We start from the raw sequence: 21247 nt of genomic DNA on the forward strand, positions 1-21247 counted from the left end.
GCATTTAGTGCTAATCTCAAACTGTGATATAAAAAGCAGATTCCAGTTTGGTAAATCAGTACAAGGCTGCAAGATTGGTTCCTGGTTCATAAACATTCACCTGGCAATTCTTTCATATATGTTTACAAAGATTTTAGAGAATTATAATTTGAGGATAACAGAATGGACTGGAAAGAAAGGGATAAGGTATGGAGGTATTTTCCCTGTTTCGTTGCCCTGATTATCCAAGACATCCAGGTAAGTGCTGATTTCATTATCCAGCATGCCAGCCTTTAAACAAAATGCACAGTTGCAGGATAATCCCAACAGTAATGCATGCCAATTTGCTGAAAGAGTCCTTCCTCAAATACCTTCCAATACTCTTCTACAACACTCATCACAGAACCAAGACTTCTTCATAACGTAACAAAACAAAACAAAACAAAACAAAACAAAACAAAACAAAACATTCTGCAAAGCTCTAAGCAGAAACTCATCAGGCTATTTGGTCTAATCAACATAATATGCTTGCCAACGGGAAGAGAAGGGTGAATACTGCACCATGATATTATTAGTTTTCTCATGAATGGAGTGGTGTAGTGGCTAGCTGAAACCCTGATGCAGGACCAGGAGGAGAAAGTCACTGAAAAGGAGTATCAACAAAAAGGGTGAGGTGCATGATGTTAAAAGACCAGGAAAACGAGCAGTAATTCCAAATTCAGGAATAGTCACTCAGAAGAATGTGACTGCTTCAGGGATTTACCAGAAAAAGGATTGCTGTTGTTTCATGGGGGCCTAAAAAACTCAGCAAACTTGTTTCACAAGTCTTCCCAGAGGCTTACAATTTGGGATGAACCACATGTCCATTCATGCACATGCATTAATTCAAAAAACAGCATGACCTCTTATGTTGTGTGCAAATGACGCCATGACTGATGATGCCCCCCTGTAGAATCCCAAAAAGAATATTTGTCTCAAAACAGCCACCCTGACAAAATGGATATGGCATTCAGGTGGAGGCCTCATTCAAAAGCCAACTGGACTCTCTTCTCTCAAGGAAAGACCCTCATTTGGGTAACCACCCTGATAAGCAGGGCCCTATTCTCACAAGAGCAGCCCCTCCTTGGGTGTCTATCCCGATAAGCTGAACACTCTCCTTGCAAGGGGAGCTCTGTCTGATGGGCACCCTGACAGGCAGGACACTGTCCTTGTTCCATAAGGGACAGGGGCAGGCAAGCTGTACTCTGAGGAGGCAGAGTGACATCTTGTGTGTGCCCTGGGTAAAGTCACTGAAGAGGGTACAAGCACAGAAATAAGGGTTATTGCTGTGCCATCCCATCTGGAGGGGCCCAAGTGAACACCTGGCTGTGCAAGATATGCCACTGAAAAGATGGGGTCAGGTGGCATTAAAGAGGCACACTCCAAATGCTGGATGCGTGCCCACCATCCAAGGAGCAGAGCTTCCTACCAAGATCATCGCTGGATCCAAGGGTGGTGATGTCTTTCCTTTGTGAAGTTTTACTACTGGTTGCTTTGTTAAGTTTTGTTAGTTGTAACCTGTGGTTTTGACAATTTCCTTAAGTTTTGCTAAATTGTAATCCATTGCTTTGAAAGTACCATCATTACTAATTCTGCTAGCGGTAACCTGACATGCTTTATTATCTTACTCACTTTTAAGTAAAGCTGTGTTTTTATACAAACCTCCTGGGTAATAATCTTACTCCTGAGTACCACGCAGAGAATTCCCAAACTTAATCTCACCAAATGGGTTGTTAAAAGAGATTAATTAGAGGAGGAAGAGGATTGGGCCCAGCTGCACCGAGGCTCCTCTCTGGAGGAGTTTACAAAGCAAGAGGGTCCAGTCTGAATCTCCCTGAGTTAACCCCCACTCTGGGGAGCTCTATCTGTACCCACTCTGTGGGACATAGAGCCGTTCCCACTCTGTGGGAGGTGATATTTGGTTTGGCCCCCACATCTGGGGAGCCCTGCCCTGCTCACTTTGTGAGATGTGACACTGCTGCACCCACCTTGTGGGGCGTGACACCCCCTATTCACATTTTCACTGGTTACTGAACTGAACACTCACATGTTGCATGATGGACGAGGTAGTTCACTGTATGCATGCTTGAGTGCAGGCAGAGAGGAGACAATTACTTCTCTTTCTGGTCTTAAGAAAGTGACACAATAAAGACCTTTTAAGCATCCTAGCTCTACCTCTGTCTCATTCATAAGAGGAGAACTGTAAAAACAAGGACTTTGGCATCCCTTCAGTACCTTCGCTCATGTTTTCACTTGCACCAATTTCAGGCATGCATGTGCACTGAAGTGTGCAGACACAGGTGGGACATTCTGAGTCCTTAACATGAAAAATATATGCATTAAAGCACAACATTCACTCAAGCAAAGCATCCATAGTGGAGTCAGAAGCATCCACACTGGAGTCAGAATCTGAAGGCAGCTACTGGAGGCTTTCATCTCCATGTATCAGCAGAGTTCAGGAGAAAAACTGAAGAAATAAAAGGGCAGTTCAGAAACAGGTAGATTTATGAAGGAAAACATGCAAAAAAAGAGCACCCTTTGCTGTTTGTTTATCTAAAACTTTACAGCGCAGTGCACCTCCTGCAATGTTCCAGATAACACAGGTTACTGAAGGCTAAAAACTCACCACATCATTTTATTGTTCTTAAAATACTGTATTAGGTTTCCAACTAGAAGCTTTATAACTAAAAAAAAAATCAACATTTAGTAAATTTACAAATAACAAAGTACCTCATATCAACCAGTTGTGTCTCAGTCCAATTCAGTGCATGAACAATAATCTCTTTTAAACAACTACAACATCTTTCTTTCCATCAGAGCCACTAAAGCTAAATAGGGAAGGGTAGACAGCTTCTTAACATAACAGTGAAATGGCATCAGGTTCAAGCAAATAAGCCCTTTCCTTTCCTTAGAAGCCCTGGCACAGTTTTGAAAGGTTTTGCCTTGGTCCCAAGTGACTGAATTACTTACCTTCCCCATCAGGGCCCATATTTTCGTAGGAATCCCAGCGTATTAGTGGGTCTGAGCTATTGTAATCAACTATCACTCCATGGTCATTCTGAAGGTGTTCACATCCTAAAAAAAAAACAACAAGAGCTATTGGAGACTAAAATTATCACAGCCACATTTGTAATGATTTACGTGAACATATGTATGTGGCCTTTTGACAGAAGTTGGCTCCCCAAAATATATGCTGAAATGAAGGAAGCAGCATAGAGGAAGACAAGTTAAATAAATCAGCTAAAAAAAGCTTAATTTATGTTTCATTACAGAAGGTTTAAGAAGAGATTTTTATCTTGGGCTTCTTGTTTATGATGTAGCTCTAACAACACGGATCAGCTCCTGAACACAAGTAAGACAGAGATGATTCACCTAGCCCTATAGGGAGGCACATTAAAACAAACAGCTTTTCAGAATTAAACCAGAAGTATCTATAAAGAGATGATATAAAAGAATAAGGAATAAAGGAATACTTTGTTACAGATTATCATTCTAATACAAGAGCAACTTATCACATGAATAGGAAGAGATGATAACTGCCACTACATGTCCCACTCCGTTACCCCAAGGTGCCAACTAAGCTGTTCCATCCACTCTCCACCCTCCTGCAAGAACATGCACTAAAATACACCCTGACAAATATACCTGGAAATTTCAGCAGTAACTCATATTTTTGTGTCCTCAACAAGGCATTAAGATATTATTCAGCTTTTAAATGTATACCATGAGGAATTTAGATGTGGTCCAGTGGCTCAAAAGCAAAGCACAGGCATTAAGCATTCATCACCTTGGACTCAGCTTTGACACTGATACAAATCAAACTGGGCTTCTGCCTGTGCTCTTCTATCTAAATTAGAGAACAAAGATACCCTCAGTTATCAACTCATTGGCTGTGTCTAGAGAAGCAAGTCCTACTGTGAATTATCCTGAATCAGAAGTGCTATGCATCTGCTGTGACTTTGAAAAGTTAAAATTGGAAAGACAAGGATACTATGGTTCTATACCTTTATATGCAGGCAGAAAAAAGACATCTGTAGAGAGTTTCAGTAATGTTTGTCACAAGGCAGATTTATGAAGTTCCTTAGCTAAATATCTAAGTGCCTCATCTTCTTGGCAAATACACTGTTTCTTAAAAAACTGTATCACAGTCAGTTCTTTTCTAGAATACTTTGTCCAGCTTCAAGCTGCACAATACAAGATACATAGGACTTAAGAGAATCATGTTCAGGGGAGGGCCACCAGGACTGAGGGTCAGGACTGAAGGATGTGACCTGTGAGGAAAGGCCAATGTTCTACAGCTTCTTCAGTCTAGAGATGAGATGTTCTGGGGGGGACAGACCTCACAGCAGCACGGAAGTGGAGCAAGGCAGGAGAACAGAAAGGAACAGACATATATTGAATCTACAGAGGTTTAGATTAAAAATAAGGGGAAAATCTACTGTGAGGACAGTCAGACACTGAACTGAACATTGAGGTTAAGAGGTCTACATCTTTGAAGTTTTACATAATTTAACAAAGCTCTGACCAGCCTGGTGTGATCTAGCAGATGACCCAGCTTTTAGCTTACTAGAGATACCCTGCAGTTATTCTATGATTCTGTAATATTTTCAAATGTGTACAAGTAATTTTGGAGAAATTGTAAATTAGTATTTCAAAGTGAACTCTTCTACCCAGCCAGATAATGCTTTATATAACCACTGAACAGATTTCCAGTTTTCTTAGACTCCTACTGACCACCAACTTAGGAGCCTGCTAAAAAACACGCCTACAATTTACCTTAAAAATTTTGATTATTTTTCAGACACATCAGTTGGCCTATCTTCAAGCAATTATGATCCATAAATGTTTATAAGAAACTGGACAAATTTATAAAACTATTTTTCTTATGTGGCTTTCCAACAGGCTGAGATCTTAAAAAAACAAAACAAAACAAAACAAAACCAAAAAAAACCCCAAATCAAACTCATCACTGAATGAGACTAGAAATTGTTTAGTAGGATTTGGTTTTCATTCAGCCTCAGGCATCATAAAATAAGTAAGTACAGATACATTAACAGAATTAAACTGCAATATTATGCATGATCTTAAGTTCTTCTTGTAGATTGTAATTATCTATGACCTTAGAAATATTACAACAGAATTCTGGAGACCTACAGCCAATTTCATAACAGAAGCATTTCCAACACAAACTATAATTGTATCACTTTATGCTAAACTGAACACAGTCCAAACTTCACCACTGCAAACACCCATGAAGTTATGAGACAGGCTGCTGTTGTCTAGGCCAAGCTACCAATACTATTCATGCTTTATGCAGATACACAGACGTTTTCTACTCATTGTCAGAAACCATTCTGGTATAGGCTTTAAACAAAATCTGATCATTCCTATGCTAATGTAAATGCAGAGTCTTCATTACTTTTTTCAAATTTAAACCAGTATATATATTAAATATTTTAACAGAAAAGTTGAATTTCAAATCTTCTACAAGATAAACAGAATAAAAGTACGAAAAATATTTTTTAAAGATACATACATTTCAATGTGGTTTGTTTTCAAACTAAGCATATTTTCTCTTCTGTATACTCACCTTGAATTTTCTCCGGGGTTCCTGAAAAAACTAATTCCACTTTGCCGTAATCAGGGAAACGGTCATCTGAAAATGAAGGATGGTATTTCAGCAAGCTGTCTCCCAGGAAAGCAATTCCAAGGCACTCAGAAATCAGGATTCTCTATGGCCATTAATACATATATCCTCATCACTCTTCCCTTCTCACTTGCAGTTTAGTAATTTGCTTGTAGAAGAAGAGCCACATTCTTTGATACATACGCTCACCACAAAAGACCATGGAAGTGTCAGGTGGAGGTTTGTTTACTTACAAGAGTAGTCAAAAGCAGAAGATTCGTACAATTCCCAAGCCACCCTCTAGATAGACATGGGTGACTTCTATGGCTTTTAAAGGAAAACACAACCAGGAACAAACTAAAACTGTTCTCTACATTGTCTAAACTGCAATACTTGACAACTAAATTTTTGTGTAGCTGTACACTGCCAGAAAATGTTTGATTTTAGTTTGCTAGTAATGTAGGGTGAGGATTTAGAATTCTGCACAAGAACATAAAAATAAAATTGAAGGAATAATTTTTAAAATACAAAGACTATCCCAACACATTTTAAAATGTATTTGAAAATCTTGCTTCCATTTTTGGATATTATGAAGCACATTAAAAGAGCTCCACACTGAAGCAGACAAGGTCACAAAACCAGTATTAAACTTTGTGACTGTTTTCATCAGCCTGAAAAGAGATTAGCTTAGCACATTTTATTTCCTGTAATGGTAACAGAGTCACCATTTTAAACAAATTCTTTTTACAAAAGTGAGAGGAGATAATAAGGACTAGGTATCAGTACCTAAATTATTTTGACAAGTTAACTCACTTGAAGAGCTTTTCTGCTCATTAGGAGCTTACCTGTGTTATATGCTATGAGTTATCTAACACAAAGAAGTCTCCATTTCCCTAAAAATAGGGATGGAAAAAAAAGACAAGAATCCTTCTGAAAACAGCTCCCAAAGTTTATATCTGCATGCACAGGCACACACTTGCATCCCTGCAAGCATACACATCCAGCATACCACAGAACATAAGTACCTTTGTTGGCATCATCCAAATCCTCTTTGCCAAACACAAGGCCATGTCCTTGAACAGCTCCAGTGTGAAACTGAAGGCGAAAAACCACATCACGAGTAGCTGACCGGTACTTTTTGTGGTAACACTTCAGCTAGAAATAGAGTGAAAACATGTCAAGAAGTAATTTTTTACAAATCTGAAAAAACTTCTTCAGATTATGTGTATGCATACATAATGTGTGTATGCATTAGTTGCTAAGTGAAGCGATTTACAGCAGGCACCTCTGACATGGTAACAAGCATGTTATGCATTATTCAACCATTTCAAATTACACGAGCCCAGGGCAAGATAGTTCTGGATGTGTAAAATTAATAATTACTATTTTCACCACTATCAGTCACCAATCACTGGTGATTAGATAGATTCTGACTTATTCACATTTGTCAGTACAATAATGGAACGCGGACTTGTATCTGTACTTCATTGTACCAAATTATTGTAAAACTGAATTATAGCACACCCACTTTAAATAAAATTAAGAAATGAAGAGTTTTTAAAAACAAACCTACAAGCTAATTACACTTCATTCAGGACTTTTAAAAACTTAATTTAGTAATTATAGGATCTTGTTTTATGTTATGGTGGAAAATTTGCAGTAGTTTTGACACCCAGGCTAGAACAACACAGAACTTAGTAAAATTAACATTCAGTATGAATTTCAACAGCTAATGCCGAACACAGTACTCTCTAATACCACCTTCCCTTAGACTACATCTATAGACATTTTACCCACTAATTCTTTGAGTCAAGTGTAATACAAAGTCACTCAGCATTCTTGTAGTAATACATACAAAATCTGGTAATCTTAGTCACAGTTTTTATTTTATGAACCTCATGATATCTGGATTTTATGAAAAAGCTATGTTACTGGAATGCATTAAAAAGAAATGCAAATCACCCTTTTTTAATGCAGATTGAGAAAAGTGTTCTAGATAGAAAACACTGGATAACTGAATAAACTTAATTAACACAAGACAGATGTAGGAGCTTAAGAGGGATGCTTCTGTAAATTGGGATTAAAACATAGTTACGAAATTCTCACTGCTATTTGAAAAAATTAACATAAGCTGTTGCTTTCTGCCCCTCTATGCAGTAACCCCATAATGCCTCAAATTACAGAAGTTCTTCACTGTTGACCATGGTACACAGGACAACTTCAAGCTGTACCAGAAAAAGTTCTTTTCCACGTATTGAAAAATAATATATGACTCAATGCAAACTACATCTTTATAAACCTTTATATAGACTGACAGATTATCTACACAAACAAGCATATTTTATCTGAGAGTGAAGATCTGAGGTTGTTTGTTTCTTTTGTTTTTTAAAAGGGAATCCCCTATAGCACAGTGATAATACCAGGTAAAATAGTATTTGCTTCTTATTTTAAACAGTGTTTTATACCCACTAAAATTAACAAAGTGTACAAACACCTACTTATTGAAGGGATCTATTTTCTTTTAGTCCAACACAACTACCAGCATGATTTCACTAGAACTGTGGCAGTAAATCAGACCCTTAAACTACCAAAACATTAAGGTAGGAGAAACAGACTGCTTTGATAAATAAACATCCATTCTCCACTACACCCAGCAACTCTATGTAAAGGCAAAACACCACCATAAAGGATGAAAACTTCGGGTTTACCCAGAAGTGAAAAAAAGGACAGAAAGGGGATTAAGAAAGCCACTGACAAGAGATATTAGAACTAATCTGTTCCAAAACTTATAATCAGCCTGGAATTAACTATGGTAAGTCTAGTTGATTACATTATGTGAGCGAAAAGAAGTTTGAAAATACTTAAGAGCTTTTTTAAGGTAATATACACTCCTCACACAATTTTGTATTAAAACATTAACTTCTTTAGTTGTTTAAATATTCATATTATTTTTACATATGGATCATACATAAGGACTTCTGGAGATGCAGAAGACTGAATACCCAAACCATTTGTTTTATCCTCCGACTTGTCAAGAGCTTTGGCTTTTCACAGTTGCTGGATTTACTCAGAAAATTTTACTCTTACATAATTGTGTTTATGAAAATGCTGAATATGGGTCAGTTCAGAGAACTTCACAGTTCCTGCTTCTTTCTACTTCCCAGTTCAAAGAAACAGCCTTAAATAATTTTAACTTAGGATATGCTAAGCCACTTACTGATATAGAATTGTAATTGTTTATGGAAATACAGCCCCTCTTTCTATGGCCTCCAGAGCATACCAGTTTGTAAAACCATATTTAAAAATTGTTTCTCCATTTTTAAAGGAAAGAAAATTTAAAACTGCATGGGGAACAGAAAAAGAAGAAGGATCATTTAAAAAAAAAAAGATCATTTCAGAAGAAAAAAGACAAAGGCAGAGGGAAAAAACCCCAATCTGATACCAAGGTATAAGACAGAGGTCCTACTGTTCTCAAGGTAGTACACAAAATAATAAACCTACTAGCAATCAACCAGGAATACTTTCTGGCAATACTTATCCCCACCATTCATTCCACATATTCTTTTGTCTTAACAAACTGAATGGCATGGCAACTACCTTTGTTTAGTTTGTCTGTGCATAACTGTGTATGACAAGCAAGAGAGAGAGCAGGGACTGTGCTGCATTTCAACCATAGCTACGCTTTGCATGTGTATTACATTAGCATTATTATTAAATTATCAGATGGCTGGAGCACCCCTACTGCCAAGACAGGCTGAAGAGAGTTGGAGGTGTTCAGCATGTAAAGAGAAGACACCAGGAAGATCTTACAGAAGCCTTTCAGTACCAGAAGAGGGCCTGCAGGAAAGCTGGGGAGGGACTTTTTAGAAGGGTTTGTAGTGGTAGGATGAGGCAAAGAGTTTCAAACCGAAAGTGGGTGGTAGATACAGATTCAGTAATAGGAGGAAATTCCTTGCTGTGAGGGTGGTGGAGACACTGGAACAGGTTGCCCAGAGAAGTTGTGAATGCCTCATCTATGGAAGTTTTCAAGGCCTGATTGCACGGGGCTTTTAGCAACCTGGCCTAGTGGGAAGTGTCCCCAACCATTCTATGATTCTATGGTAACTGGGTATTTTCTTTACAGCATACAGATTTAGGATTGTGCATGTTGCCTTGCAAGACAAGGCTATTTTAATGCTGACTTAAAAATACTCCACAAAGTAACTTTTATAAAGAAAACAGCAATACATTCTAACTAAACTTAATGATGCTATGAAACAGGAATGCTAAGAGTAATTGCTTTGGCTCCTAAAATCCTTCTGGAGTTTTACAGGAATTTTGATTCTGACAAAAGTTAACTAAATTAACATCTTTTCTTAGTATGTCTCCAACTACTGGCTCAATTTTTTTTTTTAATACAAGAACACAAAACAGGTCAGAGACTGCAAACAGTAACAGATTTGCATTCCATACAATTAACTTACCATAATATCTCCCTTCAAAAGCTGGGCAGGGTCTATAGCAATGCAGATTCTGCTTTGATTTTCTGGCCCTAAGGTACTTAACAAGAGAGAAAAGAAAGAAAAATCAAATTTATGGTTTAAAGAAAAAATACATTATGATGTAATTCTGCAATTATGAGATGAAAATCTGGATTCAAATATGGAGGTAAAATTCTTATGACTTACTATATTCCAGATGTATAAACTGGTTGCATAGCTTGATACAATTTCAGAAAAGGTCGCCAAGCTGAAAAGAAGTCAACAGAAAAGATTGTTTTTAAATTACTTTCCTTTACCTTGGTAACACAATGAAAGCTTCATTCACATCCAGACTGAGCAAAGTGACACACAAGTAGCACAATGTTCACTGTTAAAATATCCTTCATCGCAAAACTGGCTTGGACAGATCCATTCTCTGCAACCTCCAAGAAGTACTTTATTATATTTTATTAAAAAGTCACTTCTTTGTATCTTTAGACTAATTCTGAATTGGGGAGGATGGGGTCTTAAAGAATTTCAGCAAGGAAAGAAAGAGGGAATACTTTGTTCCTTATTAAATATCTGTCTTCCTTCCTGTCTTTCTTCTCTCCTTCCTTCCTACTTTTTTCAGCAGGAAAAAAATATTATTAAGGGAAGAAAGAGAATGGCCAAAACAACACACACTGCACCATCCCCCCCCCCAAAAAAAAGCATTTTCCAAATTAAACAGAACATTTGATCTCAGCTTTGTTTCAACACTAGTAAGTCCCTTAAGTGTCTTACTGAAATAAATAATGTCTTGTCTTTGTTGAAATAGCTATAGCAAATAGCTATAACAAATTCATGCTGATGACATTTCACAAGACAGGTGCTATTTAACTCTCAGATGATAAAAATATAGTTATATTCAATCACTATGCTGCTCTAGCTTAGCTTAGCATTTTCATTTTAAAGGCACTTACTACAGCCTTTAAAATAGAAAAGAGATTATATTTATGACTTTGTTTACTTTCTAAACAAAGTAGAAATGGCTGTGAACCTGGTTCTCAGCTCTTTTGCAGGGACTGGAATCACAACTGTTCAGAAATTAGGCAGGCATCATAGCATCAACTCTTCATTTACCAAAGGACATTAGTTTTATTTCACCTGGTGTAATTTTTACTTTTAGGATATTTCTCTTCTGCTATTTGTTTATTTTTTTATTAAGAATATTTGGACTGATATTGAGGGGTATCAACTCTACTTTGAGATTCGTGCAGGCTTTCTGGAAAGCTCCAAAGCGAAACAAGACTTTGAGTCCACACTTGAATAGGAAAATTTAGGTAATTTACCTCCTCCAGCATCAAAGCTTGGGATGCCATGAAGCACAACATAGTGCAAGAAAAGAGGGGCTGCATTCATTTTCACAGATCCAGATAAAAGGCCACTTAAGAATTGTACATACCTAAAAACAGAAGATTTATCAGAATTAAACAAAACTAGTAATGCAACCATATCAGTGAAATTAATTCCTTACACAATAGTATTTCTAAGCCATGGGTAGTGAGCTGCATTGTGACATTACGTGTAAGTCCAAAGAATAATTTTCACAAAACAGCATGAAAAGACTTCAATTGACCACTTTACTAAATCTATGCCTGTTATATTGCTACTGTCAATGTCTTCATTTTACCTACTAACATCACTACTCTACATAAGAAAGAAACTAGCAGAGATTGTAAAGTCAATTATTTTGTTACAGATTCCTAGCTGCAACTGAATGTCTCAGCTGGCTTTTGAAACAGTATGACATAGGTGCCACTCCATTTCCTATACTGGTGTACTTCATTAAAACTAGAAGAAATCTATCATTAAGGCCAATGGAGGGAAATAGATTTTAAATGTGAAGTGACCTCATTCAGCACCAAACTGGGGAAAACTACCATATCAATGTGAAAAATACCTGTATTTCTGCTAGTTAATACCTGGTTTAGTTACAAGCAAATTAGCAAGTACATGCAAGAGAGTATCACTGCAGTGCCTGTTAAAAAAATTCCTCCTATTGCCTTTAAATACGGAAGGGAAATTAGTGTCCTTTAAGTTTTCTACTGGCTTTAAGTCCCTTTTGCTTCCACCCATAACATGGCTTTCATTTAACTTCACTCTCAGGAATATAAAAAGAAAAAGAAAGAAAATAACCTCATTTTCCCCCTTTACACACAAACTTCATTAACCAGTCCCTTACTGCATGCTCTTGGGAACATCAGAACTAGAGATATCCTGCCTAACAATGCCAGCTTTACTACCCCAGAACAGGGATTGTCATGGTGGTTTAAAATAGTTTTCATTTTGTAGATAACAAGCAAAGCTCACTTTATTTTAAAATGTTACAAAAAGGCAAATTCGCTGTTTAGGTTTCCTCCTTCAGTCTTTCTGAAAATATGTGGTACACCAAAAGCACAAATTTACAAACTGTCACACCTACATGACAAAAAAGTGTAGTAAAACATTTTGTCAGTGACCTCTCAGTCTGACCATTATTTCTCTGTCACTACATGGTTTTAAGTATTAAAAAAACCAAACAAACAACTGAATTTTCAAATACCTTTCTCAAGGCAGTGCATTTAAGAGGCTTACAGGTAGTTGGCTTATTTTTGAGAAGTGTGTTCAAAGATTTATCCTTAAGGTTTATGAGAAATTTTTAAATATGCAGGGTCTGTATCTGCACTTCACACTCAGGCAAAACTTCAACTGCTTATCTGAGACCAACCATTCCTTTTAACAACTGCCAGAATGGATTTAGAATGGGAGATCTGGTCTTTAGGTTTTTGCCACTGTTAGAGCATCTGACTAGCAATGAGGAAAAGCTAACTGATACTTTCAGGACCAATGCACTTAATAGCGACAATTTATTTTTCTAGACAAAACTTAAAGAAGGAAAAGTTTTAAAATACCAAAAATGGCTGTATTTTCAAATGTTATCATTTTGATGTTCATTCAAATTATACCTACTTATATATCAATTGGATTTTAACAAGGAAATGATAATAATTACCTAGGAATGGTTCCAGAGGAAAGCACATTAAGAGAGTTATTTAGGTGACTGTTAATAATGGGATCAAGAAACTATTAAACATTTCCTACATATACTACAGAGCTGGTTTTCCTTTCTCTGCAGTAGGATGAATAGCCACTACCAGACCAGGCAAAAGTTTAAAAAGCCAGGTTCAGGAGGAGAATGATTATGACAAATTTTTTGGAGAACCTCCAATGTCTTCATGGGGAAGTGACACTCCCAAGTACCTGTGTGCCCATGTGCCTGCAACATGGTAAGGGCAGCTCAACTTAAGCACTGCTGAGCAAAGACTCTTTCACTCAGACAGGAGGCAAAGTGAGTTCCTCTGAGACTTCCTCCCCTCTGCCTCACAGAGGAATTATGCAAGTGTCCTTTGAAAGAGCAGAAAATCTAGGGATCACCATTTACACCATACACCATCTCTATGGCTTGCATACAGATAACCTAAGTTGGTAGCTACTGAAGCTTCCTGTCAACATAGTTGCAAAAAATTGTTCACAGTTCACAAAGGCTGCTGTGAGGGTCTCTGGATCTCATGGAAATATGCCTCCAGCATAAGGCTTCTGGGTGTGAAGATTAAGAACATGTATTTCCTTTTGCTCCTATGGTTCAGACTTCCCTACCAGTAGGCATCGACCTGAAATCCTTACTATTAAAATGCAATACACATACATACAGGCATAGAGTTGGAAAAAAAAATACAAGAAAAAAAGAAAAAAAAAATGCCACTAAACTAGTTATGATTTTATTTCAGGTCTAATGTAATGCTGTGTTACTATTTTTCAAGTGAAAAAGAGATGTGCGGGTCAGCAAATGGGTTCAAGAGGTAACAAAAAAGTTCATTCAGAGATTAGCAAAACCAAATGCCTTATGCTCATTGTTACCACTTATTTTTCTAGTTTTATTACTAGTAAAGCTTTATCCTTTGAACAATGTATAAAAATCCTACTGTATACACACTGATTAACCAAACAGTAAATACTAAATCAAATCAGTTAATATTTAGGTTTCTAAAAGAAGATTCAGCTATGTCACAATTACTTGTCTGACAGAGACCAACTTCTTTTGATTCTGAATCCTTCCTTACCTTGTGTCAAAGTGATATTAATAATGAACCCTAGAACTTCACTTTCTAAACTGCTTATTTTGAGTCCTAGCTCGACTATGCTCATGCAGAGTGAAAAGGTAAGACATCCAGACAGAATGAATAATGCATGTTTTGAGAAACATTTCCTAGCATGGACATGGGGCAGATGTATAAGCTGTAGATCCTCCAGGTAAATGGTAATAAGACCTTTATTGCAAAATAACCAACACACATTTCATACACATCATTTATGCCACAGAAAAAATAATTACTTTTGAAAATTATTACTTTTGAACAATTAAAAATTGATTGTGCCATTGTTTTTTGTCAACAAACAGTGCAGTAAGAACATAGATAACAGTGTGGTAAAAAAAGTCATGTCAAGTTCTGAGAGCTGAGAAATCACTGGAGGATCTTGTGAAAACAGTCTTAACATTGTTATTGGTATGAATTAGAAATAAATTAAATACCTTCTTTGGGATGGCTGTATTAAAGCTGAAACTTTATCATCAAAGAATTTCTTCATTGCAAATCTGTCTAGAGCCTGATCAGCACTGTAAAAAGAAAGACATGAATACCATGTTATTGCAGTTCAGGAATATCTTGGAAATTTAGCAGGTTACTGCTTGAAATATGCTAAAATACTTGGAAAGGAAAAGAAGTGCAGGGCAGGGGATTCCATGATTCTGTGTTGATTCTGTTGTATCTATAAAAGCAATGTATCTCAACAGATGTAGTTGACAGTGCGGACTAACATTAGGACATAAGAAGGTTCAAAATAATCATTCTCTGGAATCAAATTTTAAATTCCACATGTAGTTCAACCTAAAGGAGTTCCAAAGAAAAAAAAATATGCAAATTATACATATGCATACCAAATCAAAAATGGAATTTATACAATTTTTCACAAGTTAATCAGAAATTACAAGCTGCCTTGATGGGATACTGGATCAGGCTTTCAAATCATGCCTTCATTGACATTCTTTTCCCCTTTTTAAAAATGGGACTTATATTTCCCCTCTTCCAGTTAGCAAGAACTTCACCGGACTGTCATGACTTCTCAAATATGATTGATAGTGGCATGGTTCCATCAGAACCTGCAGATGAATCTCATCATGGCCCATGGACTCACGCACCTTAAGGTACCTTGGATGTAATCAGAAACCTATTGTTTGAACTGACTGCAAGATAAAGTCTAGATTATTTCTTAAACTGCATTCTGCACTATGATAAATGTCCAGAAATTAGCTATTCAATATTCATTCAAGATTCTAGCAACTGTTTTCCTGAAGTACTACAGGATTCGTTTCTTGATGATTAAAAGAGGCAACTTGATGGCTGTGGCAAATAGAGGGGTTTAAAGAAGACAGTCTCATTATATAAAAATGGCTTCTTGAATATTTTTTCATTCCTCTCAAAAAAACATTTTGAGATTTTTCCTGATGACACATTGAATGTCTCAGATTAAAAGGGACCTTAGGGCGTCACATAGTCCAACTTCCTGCTGAAAGCAGGCTCTTTCATGAAAGCAGGCTGCTTTAAGAAATTCTCCAAGACTCTTCAAGAAGAAAACCTGGCAAACCTTAACTTACAAAGAAAGAGCTGACCAACAGTACTATAATTAAAAGACATCTTTTTGCAATGTTTCCTGAATTATAAAAACCACACACTATGCATTATTCGTAACTTACCTTGCAGATACATTGGTGAAGTGCATATATGATGATGTAACTACACCTATCCTTCCTTTTCCTCCCTGTATTAGGAAAAAGGGAATGATAAATTGTTTACTACATTATTTGGCATTATTGTATTTAAGACCCATACTAAACAAAACTTGAAGATGGGAGATTCAGAGAATCCTTTTTATCATGCATCTCCTGTGTTTTTGGAAAGGTGGCAATGATGGGCAGCAGATTGTCTCATCTATGCAAACTGTCTGACAAGTGACATAAAAACCACTAAATGGTATTTCTATGTACATGCCTGTCAAGTCTAACTGATTCAGAGATGATTTTGTAAAAAATAATCTTCGTCAGTATTAGAAACAATGTATCAACTGTTCTAATTTTATATTATTTTTCCAGTGATCATGCAAGACAAGTCTAAATAATGTTGAAATTTCTGATGTCAAATGCTATAATGTACCTATTTTGAAAAGCATACCAGTTTCAGCATTTTTACTTCCCCAGCACCAGAGTTATAATAGCTACTATTTATTTTGCTACAGATAGTTTTAAAAATGTTTCAAAATCTTGTTTAATAACTTACATGACATACATTTACCAAGCAGTAATTCATACAGATTTCAAAACAATTTTAGTTTCTCAGCTGATAGAAGTAGCTGCACCTATCTCCGTGTCTGGAAACTTTAAAATCATTAGTAAAGGTATTAATCAATAACACACATTACCAATTTTTATACAAAATATGCAGGTCCTTCTCTCAGATGCAATATTGCAATTAGTAAGAATTCAATGGTGTTGCTAACAATCATGGCATTCTGCATGCATGCAAGCAATTCCAGACTAGGGACTATATAATCTGACTTGAAGAGAAGTTTTAGTCCTACCATCTGTTTCCACTAACATCTGCCAGTAATACAGAGACGTATTTGCCTCAAGTGTCAGCAGCAGAGCTACCATCTCAGATCTGAATGATTTTTTTCTGTATTTTATTAAGGCTTCTCTTTATTTACCTTCATTTTGAGCAAGCAAGAGAAACACTGCACTTCTTTGCTGTAAGGCAGTGCAATGAAGCTTGCAGTTACAACCTGTCAGAAGTACCCAGGAAGCACTTAATGCTCTCTTTCCTACAACTACATGAAAAGGGATGACATATGATATGTTGCCAATCCTTATCCCATAACAGAACCAGCACATGAAGGCCTTTTAAAGAGTTTGCTATTGAGCTGGAGAAACATCAAGCTTCTACTATGTTCACAACAGTAATACTGACCTTTGAAGGAAGTTAACTAACACCACTGAATGCTATACCCAGTGCAGAGGTTAGAAACCTAGTTATCATAAAAAGCAGTATTTAACAGGCATGAAAGGTCAGTGGATTTAAGCTTACTTAAATAAACCGAAGATCTGGCACTCTGTTTCCAACATCAGAATCAGATTAAACTTTTTAAAAAATTTTAAATTAGTAAGAATAAAGTACAACGGTTTTGAAAATCAATACAAATTGACAGGAGATACAGATACACAAAACTCTTACTCTGCAATGGATCACTACCACATGTTGAGGATCATTGTTCAGCCACGACTCCATAGCCTTGCAGATGGTGCACACTTTATTGAGTGGTGGAGCATGGAGATCAGGCCACCCCACATCCATAACCTGCAATTAAACAAGTTTAACATTCACAAATAAGTGTATATAACCAAACCTCTAGAATTGTTTTGGTTGGAAAAGACCTTTCAGGTCATCAAGTCCAACGTTAAGTTACTACTGCCAGTTCCACCACTAAACCATGTTTCTGAGCACCACATCTATGTATCTCCTAAAAAACTCCAGGGATGGTGACTCCACCACTCCTCTGTGCAGTCCTTTCCAGTGCCTGACTACTCTTTTGGTAAAGAATTTTTCCTACTATCCAATTAAAACCTGCCCTAGCATAACCTAAGACCATTCCTTCTTGTTGTATTAATTATTACTGGGGAGCAGAGACCCAACCCGCATCTTGCTACAGCCTCCTTTCAGATAGTTGTAGAGAGCAGTAAGGTCTCCCCCATCAGCCTCCTTTTCATCAGACTAAACAAGCCCAGTTCCCTCAGATACTCATCATAAGGCTCCTGCCTTAGACCTTTCACCAGTTTTGTTGTCCTTCTCTGGACATGCTCCAGCACCTCAATGTCATTCTTGCAGTGAAGGGCACAAAACTGAACACAGTATTAGAGGTGCAGCCTCAGCAGTGCTGAGTACATGGGGACAATCACTTCTCTAGTCCTCCTGGCCACACTCTTTCTGATACACACCAGGATGCTGTTAGTCTTCTTGGACAACTGGGCACACCGTTGGCTCATTATCAATTTGATTTATTTAATTTACTTACTATTTATTTATATTTAATTTTTATTTAATTATTTAATTTATTTAATTTACAACAAATAAATACAACAATTGGTGAGGAGGAACTAAATACAGATATCAATAGCTCTCTTCCTTATCTCTCTATTGTGCAGAGAAGCAACTATGAAAAGAAAATACAGAAGGAAAATCTGTCTCTGAACAGAGCTCACTAGCTTCAGCTCTCAGATTGTACATTACAGTATATAACCCCCAGTAACCAGCAATTGCACAAAGAAAGTCTGCTTGAAGTAAAATCACTTGATACAAATTTTTCAGTAGTCACAATGGCCTTCAGGTCCCACGTGCAAAGTCTAATAGGAATGGCTATGTAAAGCATGATCTAACAGACCTGAAAAAGAACTTTGGAAAAAATAAAAAGGGATACATGTGAGGCTTTTTATCATCTCTCAAAAGTTTTTCTATTACTCCATACATCACTGCCTGCATAGCTTCAGTGATGTATGATACAGGCCACTTTATTAAACACTAGGAAGATAGGTATGTTAGGGGAAAAAAGCAATACCTTCAGATTAAGCTTGGCAAGGTCGTACCTCTTTTCAGAGAGGTTTAACACCTGTTCAGAAAGAAAGAAAAAAATATCAACCTTCAGGACTTCGTAGTTTATGTAGTAAGTTGCTGTATTTGAAACACATTGTAAGTACAAGAAACTACAATTGGTAAGGCCTCAGGTTTGGTTACTGTTTTAATAAACTAGACATTTGAAGTCTGATAGCACTAGCAAATGTATTTTAGGTATTCAGTTATAATACAAGGGAACTAAAGATGAAAACAAATGCATATTTTGAAAAAAGACAATTAAAATTCTGCTACATTTTATTTATTTCACATGGTTTTATTTTAGTCAGAGGTATACTGAGAGACCTGGGAAACTGAAAAAATGCTACTGAAGCAGATTCTTTTCTATAGTGTAGCAATTTCATATCATGAATTAAGTACAGACAACATTCATAATAACTTTAAAAATCTCACTACACTGCCAGAACGGAGTAAACAGACCATAAACATGAGAAACAGTAAATACAAGACGTAAGTTCAATATACAACTTGCTACTACAAAAAGAATTTAAGAACCCTTTTCTGAAGTGTTCCATCCTGTTTGGCATTAACAAGCAGTATCAGCAAAGAAGCCAAGAACAGAAGGGGATAAATAAACTACATAATTATTCTTATAGAAGGTGGTGTCTGCTGCTGACTGATCACTTAAACATGTTGATGCGCAACCCCCATCGTGGACACAGTGGAAGTAGGAACACATTATACCGTCTATAGGAAAAAGTACATTTTCTAAAGGAGAAATCCATCCAGAGAAAGAAGAAGACCCCCAAATTAACAAGGTACCCAACAAAACAGCTTCTATTTTAAGGTGCATAAGGTTCTGGAATCACATACGATATTGACTATAAAGGGTATACACCAGTTTGACTGACCTCAAAAAACATAAAGCATCTTTGTATGAGGAGGAACATGGTCTTTATTATGATATATTTTTTGCATTTTAAACAGATTACTGTTAACAAAGAGCTAAATGGCACCTAAAAATTCTTATGTGCCCTGTCTGTATTATTTAGAACATACATCAATATTTGCAGCTGAGAGTATAGTTACGTTTCCAGAAATGCCAACTGTAATTTAACAGGAGTGAAACCAGAAGTGCCTTATACAAATTACTGACAAAAAATTCTGTAATTTTCTATCCACCTTAATATTTGTAGAACAATTTAGTGGAAAGGTGTATTTCTCAGTACAGAATTCTTAAAATTAGCTATGAAGCTATGTTAAGAGATCAACTACCTAAAATTTTCAACAGAAAAAAGTGCTTTTTGGTGAGAACTTTTTTTAAAAAATTAATCTTTCTTGTATTTATATGTAAGATCAGTTAAAAATCTCTGTGTATCAGGATATGGTCCTATTCATGATGGGTTTTAGTCACTGATGGATCAGATGCCAAACTCAAAAAATGCTGTTGTATCAAAGTCCCTGTCAAACTATAGAGATTAAACTGAGATACTCAGAAGTCCTATCACTGCAGAACAGAGACCTCAAGCTACAGGAACCAGCATTTCACATACAATAACAAAACAAGGAACATTAACTGCATCCCTTTTGGCCCCTTTTTTGCATATCCTAACTCTACTTAATTGTGTTTTGGTACAAGAAAGAAAAACATTAGCCTTTAATTATATGAAACTCTATTTTGCTCTAAATTTCAGGACAAAAAATAGAAAATTGTCTAAAGAATAAAAATGAATTCAGATAAAACAAGAGGGGAAAAAGAAACTTCTCTTCGTTATACACAGCAGAGAGGAAACATCACTCTCCTACCTCCCATATGATTTAATCCTGAACTAGGAAGTAAGATGTACTATTAAGGCAATACTAATGGTCTTACTCTGCTGTATGCTCAGCAACACCATACAACAAAGATACGGAGACCTTTTAGCTGAAGAAGAGACCTTTATAAAGGTACCAAAGGGTATTAGATTTGGTCTGCTCCTTAATCAGCTTTCCAGAGATACCAAATCACCAGAAATTAAGTTAAATAAATTTAATTACCAGAAACACAGAATGCCAAAGAATAGAAACAAATATCATGTAGCCTGCAGTTTTGGAATCAAAAGATCTACTGTGGTCATATGACACAAAGTACTAACTGGAGAACAATTACAAGCCTATAGCCTGCTCCATTAAAGAGAAAAGACTAGGAGAGCAGGCAAGCAAAACTCCTTCATCAGGTGGGACCAAACTTGCTTGCTGAAACCAGTAGCAGCCCTGTGTCAAGAAAAGAGAAGGGCAACGCAAAACATGATGTAAGCTAAAATTAACAAATAGTTCCAACTCAGAAAGCAACAGCAACAGATAAGCATTACTGTATCATTTACCTATGCAAGACCAAGAAAATACAA

General features: G+C 36.6%; 1 protein-coding gene across 4 annotated transcripts in view; it reads right to left on the minus strand.

The window, feature by feature from the left end:
- TNS3 (tensin 3) overlaps positions 1–21247 on the minus strand; it is a 163683-nt gene that overhangs the window by 63628 nt on the left and 78808 nt on the right. For all 4 annotated transcript variants that reach the window (XM_071736226.1, XM_071736228.1, XM_071736229.1 and 1 more), the window contains 10 exons: positions 18847–18897; positions 17469–17591; positions 15938–16002; positions 14717–14800; positions 11436–11548; positions 10312–10372; positions 10108–10183; positions 6670–6799; positions 5609–5674; positions 2989–3093 (listed from right to left, as the gene is read on the minus strand). In XM_071736226.1, the coding sequence (XP_071592327.1) occupies positions 2989–3093; positions 5609–5674; positions 6670–6799; positions 10108–10183; positions 10312–10372; positions 11436–11548; positions 14717–14800; positions 15938–16002; positions 17469–17591; positions 18847–18897 (874 nt within the window). The remainder of the gene's footprint in view (positions 1–2988; positions 3094–5608; positions 5675–6669; positions 6800–10107; positions 10184–10311; positions 10373–11435; positions 11549–14716; positions 14801–15937; positions 16003–17468; positions 17592–18846; positions 18898–21247) is intronic.

Source organism: Heliangelus exortis, chromosome 2 (genome assembly GCF_036169615.1).
Source record: "Heliangelus exortis chromosome 2, bHelExo1.hap1, whole genome shotgun sequence".
NCBI lineage: Eukaryota > Metazoa > Chordata > Aves > Apodiformes > Trochilidae > Heliangelus > Heliangelus exortis.